Below are 19,186 nucleotides of genomic sequence, written 5' to 3'. Positions count from 1 at the left end.
TTTATTTGGTTTTGCTGCCTTCCTAGTGGTGGTTGAGACCACAGGCACTGGGGCCACATGGACGTGGGTCGCACCGCCTGCAAGCTGTGGGACTTGGGCACTTACCCAAGCCTTGGTGTCCTTATTTGTAAAAGGGGTGCCAACTTTGTCGGGGGATATGTGGACTAAATGAGATAATACATGTACAAGTCTTAGCAAGTGCCAACAAAGGTCTTCATCACTACCCATCACTTCACCACCCCCATTGCCAATGCTGCCCTGCGGCTGCAGGACAAGGTGCCAGAGGGGGCATTTGAGGGCAGGTCAGGGGAAGTGGGAGGGGATAGGCAGCAGCTGAAGGGAGGTTCCTGCTCAATGCTGCCCCCACTCTGCAGCCACACAGGGGACAAATGCCAACAGAGGGGCAGGGGCTCAGCATCTGGGACATTGGCTGCCACCCCTTGGAGGAGCCCATAGGAAGGCAGCCACTGTTCGGCTGGTGGGACCTTAGTGGGGTTAAATCCCTCCTGGTCTCCCCCACGCCACAGGAGGCAAGCCTTGTTCTGGCCCAGGCCCACCTCACAAGAGTCTGACAAAGACCTTTAAGTTCCAGAATGAGGCATCCTTCCAAGTTCTTCCAACTGCTTCCCAACCAACCCACGACGGCCCATGTCTATGTCACAGGGATGGGCTTGGAGGGTGGCTGCACCCTGCTTCTGAAGCTGTCTTAGCTCATCCCGTAACACTCCTATAGGCCTGGTCAGGCTCTGTGCATCCCCGTCAAATCTCCTACCTTTGAAATGCTTATCCCAGAGAGGGGGCATGAAGTCTTCATCCCTTCCCTCCCTCTGACCACCTCTGCAGGGCCCTGTGCTGGGGCCAAGGCCTAGAGGCCTGTGTGCTTATCAGAGATGCTCAAACACCCTTCACAGGGCAGGGTGAGGGAGGCTCTTTCCAGAATGCCTGGACATTCCAAGGCATCTGGCCTTGAACTTCCAGTAGTAAATGAAGCAGGGAGCAATCTTTTTTGAATTCTATTTTACTATTAGACCTGCATATAATAAAAAATATTATGACACAGATGGTTGATATTTATTGACCTGTCAAGTGCTTAATAGATGCCAGATTGTCTGAAATACTTTCTAGGCACGCTTTCATTCACTCCTCATACACCTGTAAGAAGAGGGTCTGTTTAGTCCCTTTTAAATAGAAGGAAAGGAAGCTCAGAGAGGTTAAGTAACCTGCCCAAGGTCACACAGCCGGTTAAGTAGCAGAGTCAGGATTTAAACCTAGGTGGTAGTCTGATTCAGGAGCCTGGGGGTGTACCCGCTTTGCAATAGTAACCCCATGAGGGTACCTGCAGGCCCTGAATCCTCCTGAAGGAGGGTGCTGCCCTGGGGAACACCGCCCCTCAGCAGGAGGGAAGGCAGACAAGGGGGGCCCCTTGCTCACCCTCACATCCATGCACACAGCGGCCACGGTCGGCCTGGCCTCCCAGTGCAGCCTCACCTTCCTTGCAGTCACGCCCGTTCTCGTGGAGCCGGTACCCGTTTCTGCACCGGCACAGGTAGCTCCCAGACGTGTTGACACACTCATGCTGGCACCCGCCATTGTCCTTGGCACACTCGTCCTTGTCTGCAGGATCGACAGGCTCTCAGGGGAAACGCCACCTTGGGAATCCCCTCATACCTCAGAACTCCACTCAGAAGTAGTCTCTGCCAAGGAGGCTCCCAGAGTGCCCTGATTTGGGGAGTCCCTCTCCTGGGGTGGGTGGGGGCAGCATCTGTTGGATCGTACCTGGTCCTGCTGTATACTGAATTCCCCACGCTCCTAAAGCACTTGAATGAGCATATATGTCCTTTAACACATAAAGCACATATGTCCTTTAACCCTGCTGCCCGCCAAAACAAGGAGCTCCTTTAAAGGGTAGGCTAATATTAAGAATAGTCATGGTAACAATAATAAAAGTAACTGCCGTGTATTGAATATTCATGTGATGGGCAATTCCCGAAGCACTTTCCATACAGCATGCAACCTGAGGAGCCAGGTGCCTATGCCCCCCTTTTACAGGTAAGGAAACTGAGGCTGAGGACACTAACATGCCCCAGGGCCACTCAGTGAGCGAGCAGCCTGTGTGACCCGGAAGCCTCGGCTCCTCCTCCCTGACCCCACGCCACTTCCGGCCTGTGGAGTAGGTAGGCCTCCGGGCCCCGGACCAGACTGCTGAGTGCCGGTCCTGCTCTACCACAACCAGCTGTTGTGTCTCCTTGGGCAGTCCTTGACTTCTGTGCCTCAGTAGCCTCACCTGAAAAATGGAGCCAGTATGTGTCCTCACGTCATAGGGTTGTTGGGAGGAGGAAATGAATTAGTACAGAGAAAGTACTTAGAATAGCATCTAGCTGAGAGTAAGTGTTAGCTTGTATTTGTTACGATGTCCGAACACAAGTCCTAGCTGTTGTCACTCTGGTTCTTGTAGCTCAAGCCAGCTTCTTCCTGCTATAACCGAGGACCGGCCTCCCTCCCCGGCCCCCAACACTGGGATAACTCCGGGGGTCAGTGGTGTCTCCCTGCCCTCACCAAACCCTGTGGTAACGTGTCACTGAACACTTGGTGTTTTAGTTTCATGAGGACAACGAAGAATCCTTAAAGAATAAAGAGATGAAGCCCACCCAACACTTAAGTATGAAGGCCACAAGCTAGTTAGAAGCCAGGAAGGATTCTCCCAAAGCCTTTAGAAGGAGCACAGCCCTGCCCACAGCTTGACTGCAGATTTCCGGCCTCCATGACCATGAGAGAATACATTTCTGTTGTTTCACACCATGCACTTTGTGGCAGTGTGTTATGACAGCCCTGTAATAATATAACCAGCAATATAAAAAATCCCAGATCCAGGCATGCCCCCTCCAAGGTGGAAATTTTACTGCAAGGGTAGGGGCGGTGGGCAGAGAGATGTGGGCAGGTGCCCCAGAGCCTGAGAGCCCGCACAGCCATGGAGACCCGTGACCTCGCCTCCAAACTCACACACACCTGAGAAGAAGTGGGCTCTGAAGCCGCGTTTGGAGACCGTGTTGTCCGACTTGAACTCCACACGCATGTTGTTGCTCTGGGAGGTGATGACCTCGGGCATCTCAGAGCCGCAGAACTTGCCGTGCAGCCTGGCGTCGGGGGACAGGCCGCTGCGTACCTCCACGAAGTCGTACTTGCAGACCTGCAAGGGAGCACCGTGGGGAGCCCCCTGGTACTCCCACAGCTCCACCCCAGCCTCCCTGCAGGACCCCCTTCCTGAATGCCGCACCCTGCCCAGTGGCCAGACCGGCTCAGCCAGGTCCAGTGGGAGGGTCCTCTCAACACTTACTGGGATCCCTCTGGCCCAAGGTGCAGACATGGGGCACTCATGCTAGCACTCTGCTTGCGGGGGGGGGGGGGCTCTACCTGGGCCTTGGCTCACTTGGTCATCCCATGACCACTGCCCAAGGGAGGGGACAAGCAATTCATTGTCCTTGTCCCCTCCGTTCCCCTCACCTGGACGCTAACCCTCAGACTCCTACCCCAGGGGACATACTTGTCTTGACCACCTCCCACCCCCAAGACCTGCCTCCTCCGCTCTGGTCCTGATTCCCCTTGGATTTATCAGTGACAAGAGAACCAAAACATCATGTTTGCAGAGGGTGTGCAGCTGAAACCACTACACCAAACACTCCCCAGACTCTGCCCTGCAAAGAGTCCCTGACTGCAGGAAGCGACCTCCCCGCCTGCTGAGCCCCTCTCTGCTTTGCAGCCCTGAGCCACATCCCAACACAATCAATTAGAGCGCAGAAGCATACATCATTTCCTTCCAATTCAAACACTTCAAACTGAAGGGAGATCCGGTACTGAGCAGGGGCCACCACCTGCCAGACGCAGTTTTTGTTTGTAGGATACTCCTTCGGCCACCCAGGGCTGGTGATGGTCCCGTTCAGCTTGGTAATAAAACCACCACAGGCCACTGCACGGGAGAAACAGAAGCAAAACTCATTTGGTTTTAGTTCCAAGTGACTGTGATTTCCCCCAAGCAGCAATAAGCCCTGGTGTTCTTTAAAAAAAAAAAAAAAAAAAAAAAGTTTGACAATCTGAACTGATTAATCCAGCATCCTTTCTTCTAGGCTGCTTCAACTGAGGATTTGGGGGGATGACGCTGAGGACAAGTCTTTACCGCTTTGTAAAATGATGACAATGCGTCTGTGCTTACCTGTCACTCAGTGGCAGAGTTGGGGACTCCACATGACTTGGACCAAAGGAGACTTAGGAATGTTTGCAGCAAGCTATGCGCCTCACCTGGCTTATATGAACAAGCAGCATCATACAGGTGGGCAAGGAAAACGGAACACCAGCCCCGTGGAAATGGGATGAATGAAATGAGCAATTAGTTGCATCACGCGAAAGTGCTCATAGTTTTTCTTTGCTTTCATTTTTTTATCTGAATAATCGTGTGAACTGTGTCTAGGATGGAGTTCTTATAATCTGGGCAGCACTCTCACATTTGTGACTTGATGGAGCTGTTTTTCCTTCCAAGAGCCAGGGGCACCCTCCATCACAGATCACATCCCCTCGCGGCCAGCCCACGGCCCCATCTCATCCCCATTTCTCCTAAGACTTGCCCCTCATCCCTTCCCATTCTCGCTTGGCAGGTCCAACACCAACCTTCACATGTCTTCTTATCAGCAGCCAGCTCATAGCCAGGATCACACGCACACTTGTAGCTGCCCAGAGTGTTCACACAGCGCTGCTCACACCCGCCATGATCTGGCCAGGAACACTCATCCACCTCTGTTGGAGAGGAAGGGGACCCCGGCTAAATCATCACAAAGCTGTCTGGTCTGCTCCCCATCCCATTCCCCATCCCAGCGTGCCTGGCAAATGTCCTCTAAGAACAAGAACGGCTCCTGGTGACCCCCACCCTGGGAGGCTCACGTCCGTGTCTCAGAAACCCTCAGCAGCTCTAGCCAAAGGGGAGGTCTTGAGAACATAAGAGTAACTTGTTAGGCAGAAGCAGGGCTCCTCTGGAGGAGATCAGGCCTGGATGATTTTGTTCTTTGAAGGGTTCAGTCAGGGTATACAGTGTGATTTTTAAAAAAAATCTCAGAGGTCTCTCACCAAAAATGTCATCAGTTTTAATGCTATGGAATTGGGGTTCTCCTCAAATACAGAACTTCATAGGGACATTAAGTGAAGGATAAGAACAAAGGGACACATTTCTAGATGAAGATGTAGAAGAATTTTCTAGAGATAGAACCAGAACTTGTGATTTTGTATTTTAGAAATAATCTGAAGCGGTGTGCCCAGGGAGATCGTCAAGGTTAAAGACACTGAGCTCTTAGGCTAGCCAGCACTCCCAGGAGAAACTGCAGGAAGAGGTCACAGAGAGATTGAGTTAGCAGGGGACTTGGATGGGATTCGGTGCTGACAAGTGTCTAGTGATATGTTTGGGGCAGTTAGAATAGCAGCAGGTAGGATGCCAGGAGAGCTGTCCCGAGGAGGAACATGGGGTAATTGGAGAATCTGCCCGGAAATGTCAGCCCGTGCATCACTGGAGGAAAGAAAAACCCAGGCTGTGGGCATCTCCAAGAAGAGGATCGGAAATAAAAGGAAAAACTCATCATTTTCTGGTGCCAAGCTCTGGTGCATCTATCTCTGAGAGGAGAGGCTGTGGCCTCACCGAGCCAGAGAGCTGAGCGAAGGGACAACAAAACCCTGAGGCCTCTTCCAAAACAAGACAAAACCAAAAACGCCCAATCTGGGAGGAAGAAAGGGTGGGGGTGGCATTGGTTCATAACACCATGGGAGGTAGGAAGAGAGCAAGCACAGGGTTGGCCACAAAATCTTCAAAGCCCACATTACACACAAAATGGGAGAAATCAGGACATCTTAGAGTTGGTAAAGACCCGGAAAGACCCCCAGTCCTGCCCTCACGCAGCGATCCTTTTAATAACATTTCTTATGGATGGCTTTGCAGACCCTGTTTGAAATCACCCAGAGATAGGATTCTCGCTGCTTTTCAAAAGTATTTCTTATCCTTTGAAATGTGAATTGTCAAAATTCTGGCCCCTTGCAATGTCCCTCCACTGGTCCTGCAGCACAAGCAAACCCTTCGACCGGGCTGACTCCCTCTGTGCTGCCCTTTCCCCACTCAAACAGACCCATTTCCTTCCAGCCTTTTTTGTCTACAGCACACAACACACTTGTCTACCTGCTCACGCTTCACTGGGTAAAGAACAGCATGTGAATATCCCATCGTTGCACATAGTGGGCAATAAACTTAGGTAATTCTATGAGTGACGTGTTGTTGGGCTCAGCCAAAGCTTAAATAAATTGACCAGTAGGGGAACTGAGTGTAGGAGACGTGCCCTAGGCAGGGGGTTGAAGTTGTCCATGGCCTCAAATAAATGAAATATGAAGTATGCTAGAATAGTAATAATCCTGCAATTACTTATTGCTTTACAGTAGGAAAAGCATTTTCTTTGGCATTTGCTAGAAAGTATAGGAGGGAGAATCAATAATAAGGAAAAATGGAGAGTCCTGGCTTCTAGAGTGAGCCAGACAGACCTTACTTGGATCCATACTGGATCTTGCCCCAAACAAATTGGGTGATTTAACCTCTCTGAGCCTTCCCCCTGCTTTAAAATGAGAGTAGGTACCTGCTTTTAGGGTTGTGGGGGCTGAAAATGATGTGTGTGAAGTCCCTAGCATATAGACATCCAATACACAACAGATCTCACTACAGACAATAGCGAGGTTGCTTTCGAAATCCCAGTGGGTGGAGAGGCACAATGATGAGGGCAGTGAAAAGGGCAAGGTTACCTGGGCATACCTGAGTCAGGTGAGAGCAGAGTAGTACAGGCTGAGGAAGGGAGAGGGACAAGGCAGAAACAGAAAGGACACTGCCTCAAAGATGGGCCAGTGGAGGAAGAAGAGATGGGCAGGAAGGCAGCACAGCAGAGTCAAGAAACTGGCAGGTGGGTGCAGGGGGAGGGCAGAAAAGAATGATGGGAAAAGCCCATCAAAATAGACCAAGATAAACACAGGATCGAGTCGGGGGCAAGGGGGGAGACTCTGATGCCAGAAGATGATATGGCTATGGGAAGGACACACGTTTGTCATAGGCAAGAAAGGGAAGACCACAGATGAACAAGTTTCCGGGTACCATCTTAACCATGCGGGGTTGAGAGAGGATGGTAGATTGGATTTGGGCCTAAAGCAAAGGGAATATAGTTCCTCTAGGGACTAGAAGGGGGGGATGTTTGTTTGGCCCAGGAAGGTGGGTGAAAGCTATAGGGTTATATCTGAGCTCCCTCCAGCAAGAGCAGTGGGATGTTTGGACATTTTCAACCCTACTCCAACTTGGATGGATGGCGTGGAAGTGTACTAGGTGCCCTGCTCTCCGGGGGAGCCTGGGTGTCCTTGGAATCACCTCCACACTGTGATGAAGTAGCATCTACTCCAAGCCCATAGATTCACGCTTGCTTTGGGCTACAGTGGTCAAGGCCAAGCCTCCTAGAAAAATCTGGGAAAGTGTGAGGGGTAGGAGTAAAAGCTGAAAAGGTAGGGCTCAGCCTTGCAAAGTGGTAGCTCTGTCTTCTTTGCCTTCTTCAAGCCGTATTAGTGCAGAAGGAACCATTCCCTGCTTAGATAATGAGATGGCTCAGGTAGGATGCCAACAATTGTTTGCAGAGAGTTAAGGAATGAGAAGGCAGGGCATATCTGTAAGCTTTTGAAGAAACACCTGCAGGAAGCCAGTCCCCCTCATCAACACCCCATGGTGGTCCTTTGGCACTGGGACAGAGGGGTGTGGGGATCAAGGTGAAATCATATTCCTTACGTGAGGAGTGTGCGACCAAAATGGCCAACCCGCAAATGCCGCCATCTCTGGAAGTAAGGGGAGATGAGCTCTGCCTGCTGCCAGGCCAGTGGGCTCTGAGGGACACTGCCATCTGGCATCGGGAGAGGGACGCAGAGGCCACCTGGCACCTTGGTCAGTGCCGTGCTCCAGCTGGGCTCCGGGCAGAGCCTCCTGCCCATTGGCACCAAGGCAAGTTTCTTTCTCTTGGTTCAACTCTTCCACACGGACTTTGTAGTTTATCTTCCAGTTTCTGTCACTGGAGAAGTCCTAACACATGCACTGGGCTCTGCGTGTTCCCAGGACAGCCTATTGATGGCTTTTCTGGAAAATGGCTGGGCAGAGGAAGCTGGCCATGTCCAGTCCCAAGGCCTGCACTGACCAATGTGGTCACCATCAGCCCGTGTGGCTGTCAAACCCTTGAAATGTAGCTAGTCTGAATTCAGCTGTGCGGTGAGTGTAAAAAGACACTGGATTTCCAAGACTTAGAATGAAAAAACCCATAAAATATGCCATTAATGTTGTGTATATCAATTACATATTAAAATGACAGTGCTGCTGGTAAATGGCCATAAAATTGATATATTGGGTTAAATAAGATATATTCAAATAATTCCATCTGTTTCTTTTTGCGGGAGGGATAAGGTGGCTGCTAGACAGTTTAAAATTACATGGCTCTCCTTTGTGACTTGCTCCCTATTTCTGTCAGACAGCATTGCTCTAGACTGCGGTCTCGCCTCATTCTTCCTCCTGGGGACCCCGAAAAGGAGGCAGAGAAAGCAGCAGGAAGCCCAGCCCACAGGTGAGGAACATGAGCCTCATGTACTCTTTGATCTAGTCATTCCCTGCCCAGTGAGTATTTACTGAGCCCTGTGTGGGCCAGGCTCTGGGAGTATAGTGGAGAACAAAGCAAGTATGACCCAGTCTCTGAAAGGAAAACTGACCTGCCTGAGAGGAGACACCTTGAGGGATGAAGACAGGACAAAAATCCAAACCTCAGATGCCACATCCAAAGCCCTTTCCCCCATGCCCCATGGCACCCGGAGGGCGGAAAGGCAACAAGTTTCAGAATCAAATCACAAAAACACTAATGAAAAATTGAACGCCCCTCACTTGACTTGCCAGGGACTTGCACGTCTCTGCAGCGGGAAGAATGCACTGGGGGGCCCTGCAGATCCTGGGTCTGTTCAGCTCTGCCCCCTCAGGACTTCCATTTCCTCAACTGTAAAAGGAGGGTGATACTAATGTGGACCATGGGGTGGTTCTGAAGAGAAAGTGAGATCACTCACGTGGTTTCTGGCACATTCAGTAGAGTCCTTTTTCTTCCCTTAAGAGGCCCCCCGAGGCTTCCACTAGTCCTGGTTCCTCTTTTAGGATTCAGGGTCAAGCTCACTGACATAAAAGAGACGCCAAGCCAGGCCTGTGCATTAAGTTAGTGTAGATGGGCCTTGGTTAACACCTTCATGGGCATCTAAAGAGAAGTTTGCAAACTGAGAATTGAAATGCCCTTGAAGTGTGAGGCTGGGCACAGTGACCGCCCCTCACCCAAGGTTGAGTGCCTCTGAGGTCCACATGTCCGCGGCCCAGCCACCGCCCTTTTGCCTTCGTCCTCTCTCACCAGCCTGAGCTCTTGAGGACAGTGACCGTGCCTTCCTGTGTCCCCAGCGCCTAGCACAGCACCTGACACATGGCTTGATGACTGCTGAATGAATGCTGACTGTGGCAGAAGGAGAAGATGCTATCTTCCAACTGCAAATGCAGCTGGTTGTCGTGGGTACCCGGAGTCAGCCAGTCAGTGCTTTACACACCAGCCCAGCCTCACAGAGGGATGCACGCCTGTCTGCGGCCTCGCCTGGCCTCGCCAAAACACGCAGGGGGGCTCATCTAAATTTGAGTTGAAGATGAACATTTCTTATCATTTTTTAGCCACGTGTGCAATATTTGGGACATGCTTATACTAAAAGATCATTCTTCATCTTACATTCAAACTTAACTGGGCATCCCTTTTTTTTCTTTAATCTGGTAACCCTGACCTCCAGCTTTAGTCGGTCCTCTCAAAAACACGCATCACTGATTAGAAGCAGCACCAGGAATGAGGCGTGGGTGGGTTGGTGCCACGCGGTTACTAACTCCCCAACACCTAATTTACAGAGCGGAGGGTGCATGTCAGAGAGGAGGACACAGTTAGAATAAATCCTTCTAATCATCCGTGACATGTGGGAAGCGAAATCTGGCCTCCTGGAGCCGTCCACATCTCAGTCCCTGGAACTTGTGACTCCGTCAGCTTACTTGGCAAAAAGGCCTTTGCAAATGCGATTAAATTAAGGATCTTGAAACAGGAGATTATCTTGCATTCTGTGGGTGGGCCCAATGTCGCCACATGGGTCCTTATGCCTGAGAGAGGGAGGGGGACAGTCAGGGGCAGAGAAAGAGATGCGGCTGTGGAAGCAGACGTGTGTGATGCAGCAGGACAAAGACTCAACTGTCCAGTGCTGGCTTGAAGATGGAGGGGCACCCAAGCCAAGAAATGCGGGGGACTCCTCTAGATGTGGGAAAAGGCAAGGAAAGCTGACCTCCATAACTGGAAGATGAGAAAGTTCTGTTGTTCTAAGCCTCCACATTGCTGGTAATTTGTTACACCAGCCACAAGAGACTGATACATGGTGAGAGCAAGAAGAAATCGTCACTTCCTTTTTTGCCAGAGATAACAATAACCACCTCAAAGACTCCTTCTTTAGCAAAGACAGTTCATGGGACTAACCATTAGACAATGTGCATTTGCTTACACGGTTTCATTTTCTCCTGACAGCTCTGCTATAGCCTCGTATGTTATTTCTAGAAGCGGGTGATTCGGGGTTCAGAGAACTTGGGTCACTTGCTTCAGGCCACCCAGCGAGCGTGGCTGCTGCTGGGTCACATGCGGTCTGGGCTGGGGTGGGGGACGCGGCGGGGGCGGGGGGGGGGTGCGCAGACTGTGAATTTCCAGGCATCTCAACCACAAGCTGACCTGCATTTGAAATACACTTGCTGCAGCCTGGCTTTTTCACTTGAGAAAGAATTGACTCAATTTTTCCCTCCAATTATCCACAGCATTGTGATTCTTGTTCTGTTTCTGCTTGGGTTTTGCTCTTCCAGATGCCTTGAGACCAAAGAAGAAGAACCCCACACACTTGTGGGGCACTTCCCAGCTTATAAAGTATCTCTACAGCCATCATTTCAGTGGGGCTTCACGACGGGTCAGGTAAAGTGGGCAGATTTCTTCCCCTTGTTTCAGAGAGGAAACCTGAAGTTTCGGTAAGGACGAAGAGCTGCCTGCTCAGGCTCACGGCTTGAGAGGGTTTCCTCTGACACCCACGCACTTAAGTAGAACCTGTGAGAAAGGGCTAAAGAGCTGGCAGATGCAGACAGTGGGAGTAAGAGAGAGACCAGGATTTCTGGGCTGACACAGCCAGGAGTCCTTGGAGAGGAGGAAAGGAGGAGAAAGCAGCTTCTCCCTGGACGTGAGTGGTGCCACTGACCGAGAGACCTCAGATGTGGATTAGCTAACATCATTCGGTGGGTGCTGGCGTGCTGCCGGACGCCCGGTCACAATGCACTGGGGACTATCCAGACCTCCCTTCTACAGTGTGGTCTGAGGGGCTTCCAGAGCCTGAGAGGAGAGACCTGCTCCGACAAAGGAGTCCTGAGTAGCCCCTTCTGCTGAGGCCAGGAATGCGGGCTTCCCATGCCATTCTGGGTCACTTTCAAGACTCTGCAACACAGCAGGTCCTCAAGACCACATGGAAGCTTGTTCCCTGAGCACCCCTCGCTCTCCTCCCCACTCCCACCCCCTCGAGGGGAGACTTGAAGGCCGGGGGCTGGTGCGTCAGCAGCTGAAGAGGGAGGCTGCCTCTCTGGCCCACATCAGGGAACGCGAGGCAATGCTGTAGAAAGAGTTTGGGCTTAGGAGTCAGACTGCACTTGGATTCTTGATCTGTCACTTAACTATCTGGGTGACCCCCAAGCAACTCTTCTCAACCCTAGTCAAACGTGATCCAAACACAATGCAAAGGGTTATTTTGGGAATTAAGTGACATCATGTCCACCAAGTACTTTGCACAGTTCCTGACACAGAGTAGGTGCTCAATTAATGAGAGTGACTACACGAATATTTATTATCAACGTCAGTTTCCCTGAGGTTTACTAACTTGACCTGGTAAACTTATTAAATCTAGTTTCCAAGTGCAGTGGCAGAACTTTCTGCCCTGTAGCAGCCCAGGCCATGCCTGCTCCTGAGTTAGTGGTGAACCCGGTTAGAGGCAGCTCAAAAATGGGTCACTGCCTTCTCCCCACAGGGAGCCTTGTTTGATGCTAAGGTTCCATATGGGTTTTGTGATTCTTAAGCCAGGGGGGCAATACCTCTTCCTGTGACTAAAAATGGAAAAAAACTGCTAATTCATACCCTTGAAAAAATTGGCTGCAAAGCCCGCTTTATTGATAGAGCCATCGGACACAAACTTCATCCACATTCTGTTGGAGCTGGATTTCACATCTTCCGGCTTCTCGTAGCCACAAAAATGGCCAATCAGGGCGCTCTCTTCCGTGGGGCCGTCGCGGATTTCCAGGTAGTCATATGCACAGCTGTCATGCCTTTCGATCTAAACAGAGAAACAGAGGCAACGTGGAAGATGACGGATGGTCCTGTTTATTCATGTAAGAAGGGAACTTAAATAACACTCTCAAAAATCTAAACAGGAGGCAGAAGGACCCAAGTGTGTCCTGGGCCCTCCAAGCTGTCCCCTACTTGTGGAAGCCCAGGGAGAACCAAACTGTGCAGACTAAGAGACGATACACAAGGAAGAACAGTTCTTCACAACTTCCTGGGATCCCCTCCTGGACTTTCAGTTCCCCTGGGCGGCCATCAGAAAGGAGGTGGACGCAATTTCAAAGTTTGCAAAGATTTTGATGCCAAATGTCCAGGTACAATGCACCGTGAGCTTGAAACGGTCTCTTAGGTTCCTGTTTGCAACCCACAAAATGGAAACCCATCTTTATGGAGCAGAGAGTGACTAGCAGAGTTGACATTTACTTCATCCTTGGTAAGAAAACCCTAGCAGTACTCACCTCGAAAGCTTGGAAGGTAAGCCCCACGTGAAACCCTTCCGAAACCGTAATCCTCCAAACACATTCCTTGGAAGGTCTGTAGTCATCCGGGTAGTTGGGAGATTGAATCTGACCAGCATCTTTGTTAATGTCTCCCCCACACGTAGCTTTAGAAAGAGAGCCAGGAGAGGAGGAAAGCGGTCCCCCGTCAGACCTTAGGAAGTGGCCACCCTTATCACCACTAGGTGGCTCCACGTGGCAACATTTTTCATCTCCATCCAACTGAGACTGTGCCTCCGGAAAGGCACAATTTCATTTGTTTGCAACTCTGGATTTTTTTTCATATAAAGAAAATAGCCAGGTAAGGTAGCATTCTCCACCTTTGCTGTGCATCACGATTACCTGGGGAATGTTCCAAGCTGTGGAAGCAGGGGCCACAGCCCTACAAGTTCTGAGGCATGGGGTCTGGGGGAGCTCCAAGTAGCAGTGAGTTCCCCAAGTGATTCTAGTGTAGAGGGTAGGGGACCACTGACACAGAGGGACGCACATGTGTGTGCATACACACACACACACACACACACACACACACACAGGTTATTTCTTTTATAAAAACAAAACCTTGGCCTCTCCAAAATTACAATTTACCCAATACGTGGAACAAACTTTAGCAGAAATGCCTTGGGGGCAGTTGCCTGGAGCCCAGACTTCTTTGTTTCCTCAACTCAACCACCAAGGTGGCCTCGGAGGCCCTTTCAAGAAATGTAGTTGTAAATATCCTGATGTTGCCCAAAGTCCTGTTTTCATCAGTGAAACAAACAGAGGCCCAGAGAGGTTAGGTCCTTTGCTCGGGCTCACACAGCTCTTTGGAGGCTGCTCTCCCGGGCTCGGGGTTCTCTACCCCGGACAGGCCCCACCATGCAACTGCACTGGAATGGAGTTCAGCGGGGTGGTGACAGGCAGACAACACCTGTCCTGAACGAGGCACAGCTGGCCCCTCTGCTTCCAGAGTGCGGAGGAAGGGGCCCCGGGGTGGGGGATGCCTCAGCCCAGCCCCTGTGGGGGGTGCCCCCACCCTCCTGGCTCTGGCAGCTTCCACGTGTGCCTGGGGGGCGCTGCATGTGAAGGTCAGAGCACATCAAGGGCTCCCCAGGGGGCTTCTGTCGTCGTGAACACACCTTCGTACACTGCGAAGAAACCCCGGCCCAAGATGCCACTGCTGCTCCGGAACTCCACCCAGAGCCGGCTGTCCGTGGAGGTGAGGGGCTCTGGGACTTCATCACCGCAAAACCTACCTGGGAAGTGGAAAAGACTGGTCAGGTTGCCGCAGCCAGCAACAAGAAACTCATTACAGACCGACAGGAAGTGGCGTTTCTTCAGTGGCGCTCCAGGTGAGCAGGAACCTTGGCCGTGGTGACCCATCCTGTCACGCATACAAGAAAAAAGGACGGAAGGAGGCAGTCATGCAGGCTGTGTGTCTCTTCCAGGCTGACTTCAAGAGCATTCCAGACTCCGGTCACTAAAGTACCCAGAGTATAGTCCGGGCACCCCCTCCTCTGCCACGCGGGTCGGGTACGGGCGCTGCAGGCATGGCGGGTAACGGTCTGAGGCAGCGATGAAGATTTCCTCCCTCGGTATTTCTTACTACATATGTGCCCTTCTTTGGGGGGCGGCATGCCTTTGGGAAGACATTCTGCTTTCCTCGCCTCAGAAAAGGGATGCCAGAGAACTTATGACAAAAAAATCAAATCTTCTAGGCTCTTGAATTTCACAAGCCTAGTCACAATTACAAAGGTTTGGAAGAAGACTCAATGAGTGAGAGCACATTCTTCCATTTTCACCCTTGTAGTCTTAGAAAGATTGCTAGGACAGATGAATGGCGGACCCAGGGACAGAGGGGATTAGAGAGGGGACCACGGACCCTCTAGAAGGACCCCGTATGCTGTCCCACCCTGAGCTAAGACCCTTGATGGAAAAGGATGATAGAGACCCTGAATGGGTTCAAGGACCTGGGAGAAGGACACAAAAGCAAAAATGAACTACTGGGACTTCATCAAAATCAATAAAACTAAAAGGCAACCGACGGAATGGGAGAAGATATTTTCATGACATAGCTGATAAAGGGCTAGTACCCAAAATCTATAAAGAACTTATCAAACTCAACACCCAAAAAACAAATAATCCAGTCAAGAAATGGGCAGAAGACATGAACAGACATTTCTCCAAAGAAGACATCCAAACGGCCAACAGGCACATGAAAAAGTGCTCAACATCGCTCGGCATCAGGGAAATCCAAATCAAAACCTCAATAAGATACCACCTCACACCCGTCAGAATGGCTAAAATTAACAAGTCAGGAAGCAACAGATGTCGGCAAGGATGTGGAGAAAGGGGAACCTCCTACACTGTCGGTGGGAATGCAAGCTGGTGCAGCCACTCTGGAAGACAGTATGGAGGTTCCTCAAACAGTTGAAAATAGAGCTACCCTATGACCCAGCAATTGCACTACTAGGTATTTATCCAAAGGATACAAAAATAATTATTTGAAGGGGCACCTGCATCCCAATGTTTATAGCAGCAATGTCCACAATAGCCAAACTATGGAAAGAGCCCAGATGTCCATGGACAGACATGACTCAGCCATCAAAAAGAACGAAATCTTGCCATTTGCAATGATGTGGATGGAACTAGAGGGTATTATGCTAAGCAAAATAAGTCAGTCAGAGAAAGACAAATACCATATGATTTCACTCACATGTGGAATTGAAGAAACAAAACAGATGAACACAGGAGAACGGAAGGAAAAATAAAATAAGATAAAAACAGAGAGGGAGGAAAACCATTAAGAGGCTTTAAGTATAGGGAACAAACAGGGCTGCTGGAGGGGAGGTGGGGGGATGCGGTAACTGGGGGATGGGCATGAAGGAGGGCACTTGATGGAATGAGCACTGGGTGTTACATGCAAGCGATGAATCACTAAATTCTACTCCTGAAACGACTACATTAACTAACTTGAATATAAATAAAATCTTTAAAAAAATAATAAAAATTAAAAAAAATAAAAAAGGATCTGGAAGAAGGACAGAACTGTGCCCCCAGTCACTGGGCAGAGCCTGAAGGGGCAACAAGACCTTAGATCCCCATGGACCTGGGGTCAGAATAGGAGCATCAACATGGTTCATCCAGACATTAGGCCAGGAGACAGGCATGCAGAGTTCTTCAGGCAAAGGGGGTATGGAGGTGACTTTCCCATAGTCCAGAGGATGTGGGAAGCCACAGGACATCACCCACTGAATGTCTTCTAGGGAGATATGGGCTCGGCACCGATCTGAACTGGCCTAGAGTTGAGACAAGAAGGAGGCCCAGCAGCCACTTACGATTCTTTGCTCAGACAGAGGGCTGGAGACCAGGCATGAGGACATCCAGCAAGGCCAGCTGGGATGGCAATATGGGTGCCTCCCCTGCCACCATGCCTTGGCAGAAAGTATATCCCTTATCGGACCCCCACCTCGAGGGAAGAAAACACAATCTGACTGAAGTTAACTTCCCACTACCTGATAGAAAGGGGCTCATAATTGCTGTTGAAATTCTGTTACTGAAAAAATACAAATAAATGTATGTTCCTCAGACACTCAGATCCAAGTCTGAAATTTGGATCTTCTACAGAGGAAGAGGCCGAAGGCCATGCCTTCCCAGTGTATAGTAATCCTTGACTCTATAATTCCTAATGCCATCTAAAGATGGCAGCCCACGGCAGGATAGGAATGGGGTTGGGGTGGGACATGAGCTGAGTTGTACTGATCAGTTCACAACACAGACCAGTCAAGGTCTATTTGGACTGGAAGTCATGGTTCTCTTAAGCACTGACTGTAGAGTCACTCAAAAATCCATTTAATATTGGGGAAATGGGGAGTGACTGTTAATGAGTATGGATGTGCTTTCTTTTGGGGTGAAGATATTCTAAAATTGATTATGATGATGGTTGGTTGCACAACTCTGTGAACATACTAAAAATCTTTGACTTGTTTACTTTAAATGGTGAGTTGTATTATACATGAATTATATCTCAATATTTTTTATGTCTATTCAACAGATATCTAGTGGGCACTCCCTTATTGCCAACACCACTTGAAGTTATAATTCCCCTTTCCCTTCTGAGAAATGGGGGGAGTGAAGTTCGGGGAGGAATAAAGACCACTGTGGACATTTCCTGATGGCCAACTGTGGATACATTCTTTGGGGAGACATGGGGTAGAAGCTGCTAATCTCCTTCTGCTTCCTTCCAATTCTGGCCACCTGCAGCTCTTTGGATTTGGTGAGCTTAACATTAAGTGAGATGAGCTGAAACTTCTGCCAAGAATTTGGCAAGGAACAATCCATCAGAAGCCTATAAATTTTCAGTAATGGTTACTCTGGCATGGCCAATGAGTGTCAATTAATTTGGAAGCACCACGTAAGCGTGGGGAAGTATTGCTTACCAGTGAGGAGACAGGGCTGCTGAACAGCATTGCAACAACGTGGGGTCACAAAAGGAATTCCTTCTTAGCCAAACCAAGTTTCAAGTACAAATCTCTCCTTTTAAAACCCCAGCTGTCACAGCCACTGGAGACCGTTTCCAAAAAAGAGAAGAACTTCCCATACCTGCCTTGCTGCCTAAGAACCCAACCAGATGAGATGAGCCACCTATGGTTGGACCATAGGACAACCCCGGTCTGCTCACTACTCTGGAGGAGGAAGGAATTACTGCAAAGCCAGACTTGGTAGGATAAATTACAGATTATTTCTAAGTCACTTCTCTCCCCCAATCACCGTGTAATTCTTAACTAAAACCCTCTACTTTGTCCCCTTTTCTCAACACTCTAATCTCCACCGTAACGGTTCTAACGAAAGCCCTTTGTTAGTGAGCATGACACTGTCCTAAGCACCTTACGCAGATGATCTAACTGCATCCTGCTCCCCCCTGAGTTAGGGACTGTTAGTAGTCTAGGTTATGAGAAAACCGAGGATTGAAGAATTTGAGTTACATGCACTTTTGAGTTACACTCAAAGTTGTAAGTGAAGCAGGACTTGAACCTCGGCAGTCTGGGATCTTGACCTTCCTCATCAACTTTACCTCCTACTTCATCAACCACGGCTACCATCATCAAAAGGAACTTCTCTGTTTGGGGTGGGATTCTGGACACGGTCCGCTTTTGGATGAAAAGACATGAAATCTGCTCTCTGGGAACGTACGCATCGTTCCCCATTTGGACACAGACATTTAGGAACAAGGATCAAAGCCTCCAAACCATACAGCGAGCTTGTGGCAATGCCAGTCTGGCTGTCTGACTCCCGCCATCGTTTCTGCTCATTTGGGAGACTGCCCCGGCCCAAGGAGCCCCAGGAGTGGGGCCACGCGACACCGATTGGCCGGCCTGGTCTTTCTGAACTTCCCCCGCTCCAACTGCAGGGAATGGGGGGAGAGGGGCTTTTGTGTGCATGGCAGACAGTTCTACATAAAAAAAGTGCATTGTTCGCGTAATTCCTCCGGCAGAAATAAGGGAGGGGAATCCAATTAACACGACAGTATTTAAGTTTACTGGTAAATTCTCTTTGTAGCACCGCACCCCCACCGCCCTGTTCCTCCCCACTTCAGGTGCAGTCTCATGAGTGACCCCTGAAATAGAAAAACCAATTTGATACCTTTAACCAGCTGTGAACTATTCTCATTCTACTTACATTTCTCTTTAATCACTTTGTGAAACGGTGGGTCCCAAACAGCCCCCTTCCAAGAGAATGAACAGGCTGGGCAGAAACTGGACTAGAGAAAAGGTGGCAAATCCCTAAACGGAATCTGGTTCCTGGCTTGGAGGAGGAGTTTAATAAGGATATCAAGAAGAGGAAATGCAGATGAGGGCACTACAAGCGGGCTCCATGGGGAGTCATAAAGGGTTCATTCATAAAAAGTTATGCGTCCATTATGCCTGGATTTTCACACACTGCCCTGGGAAAATATGCAATGCACAGTTTTTCAGAGCAAGATGCATACTTTCACAATCCACCCTAATCCGCTCTCCCTCCTGCCAAAGGGGCATTGACCTGCCTCCTCCCAGCAGATTTCATGGCACTGACCCCTCCCAGGGACCAGTTCGGCCCACACAATGCACTTGTTCCAAACACAAAAGTGCACTAACAACTGCATTTGGAAACATCAGAGCAGGGCCAAATAGTTGGCAAAGGAGAATTCCTGCAAACGAAGAATGACGGTTACAGGCA

At 49.9% G+C, this 19,186-nt stretch overlaps 1 protein-coding gene across 1 annotated transcript in view; it reads right to left on the bottom strand.

Annotated features, from left to right (window-relative positions):
- TLL2 (tolloid like 2) overlaps positions 1-19,186 on the bottom strand; it is a 119,962-nt gene that overhangs the window by 6,625 nt on the left and 94,151 nt on the right. Inside the window, exons 11-17 of the mRNA XM_088020098.1 lie at positions 14,110-14,226; positions 12,956-13,101; positions 12,294-12,489; positions 4,660-4,785; positions 3,804-3,964; positions 3,007-3,187; positions 1,489-1,614 (exon numbers count right to left, since the gene is read on the bottom strand). Of these exons, the coding sequence (XP_087876224.1) occupies positions 1,489-1,614; positions 3,007-3,187; positions 3,804-3,964; positions 4,660-4,785; positions 12,294-12,489; positions 12,956-13,101; positions 14,110-14,226 (1,053 nt within the window). The remainder of the gene's footprint in view (positions 1-1,488; positions 1,615-3,006; positions 3,188-3,803; positions 3,965-4,659; positions 4,786-12,293; positions 12,490-12,955; positions 13,102-14,109; positions 14,227-19,186) is intronic.

This window comes from Eumetopias jubatus, unplaced genomic scaffold (genome assembly GCF_037043125.1).
Source record: "Eumetopias jubatus isolate StellerSeaLion01/CBP00866 unplaced genomic scaffold, mEumJub1_p1.0 scaffold_17, whole genome shotgun sequence".
In the NCBI taxonomy this organism is placed as follows: domain Eukaryota; kingdom Metazoa; phylum Chordata; class Mammalia; order Carnivora; family Otariidae; genus Eumetopias; species Eumetopias jubatus.
This window is presented reverse-complemented; position numbering and strand designations above follow the sequence as displayed.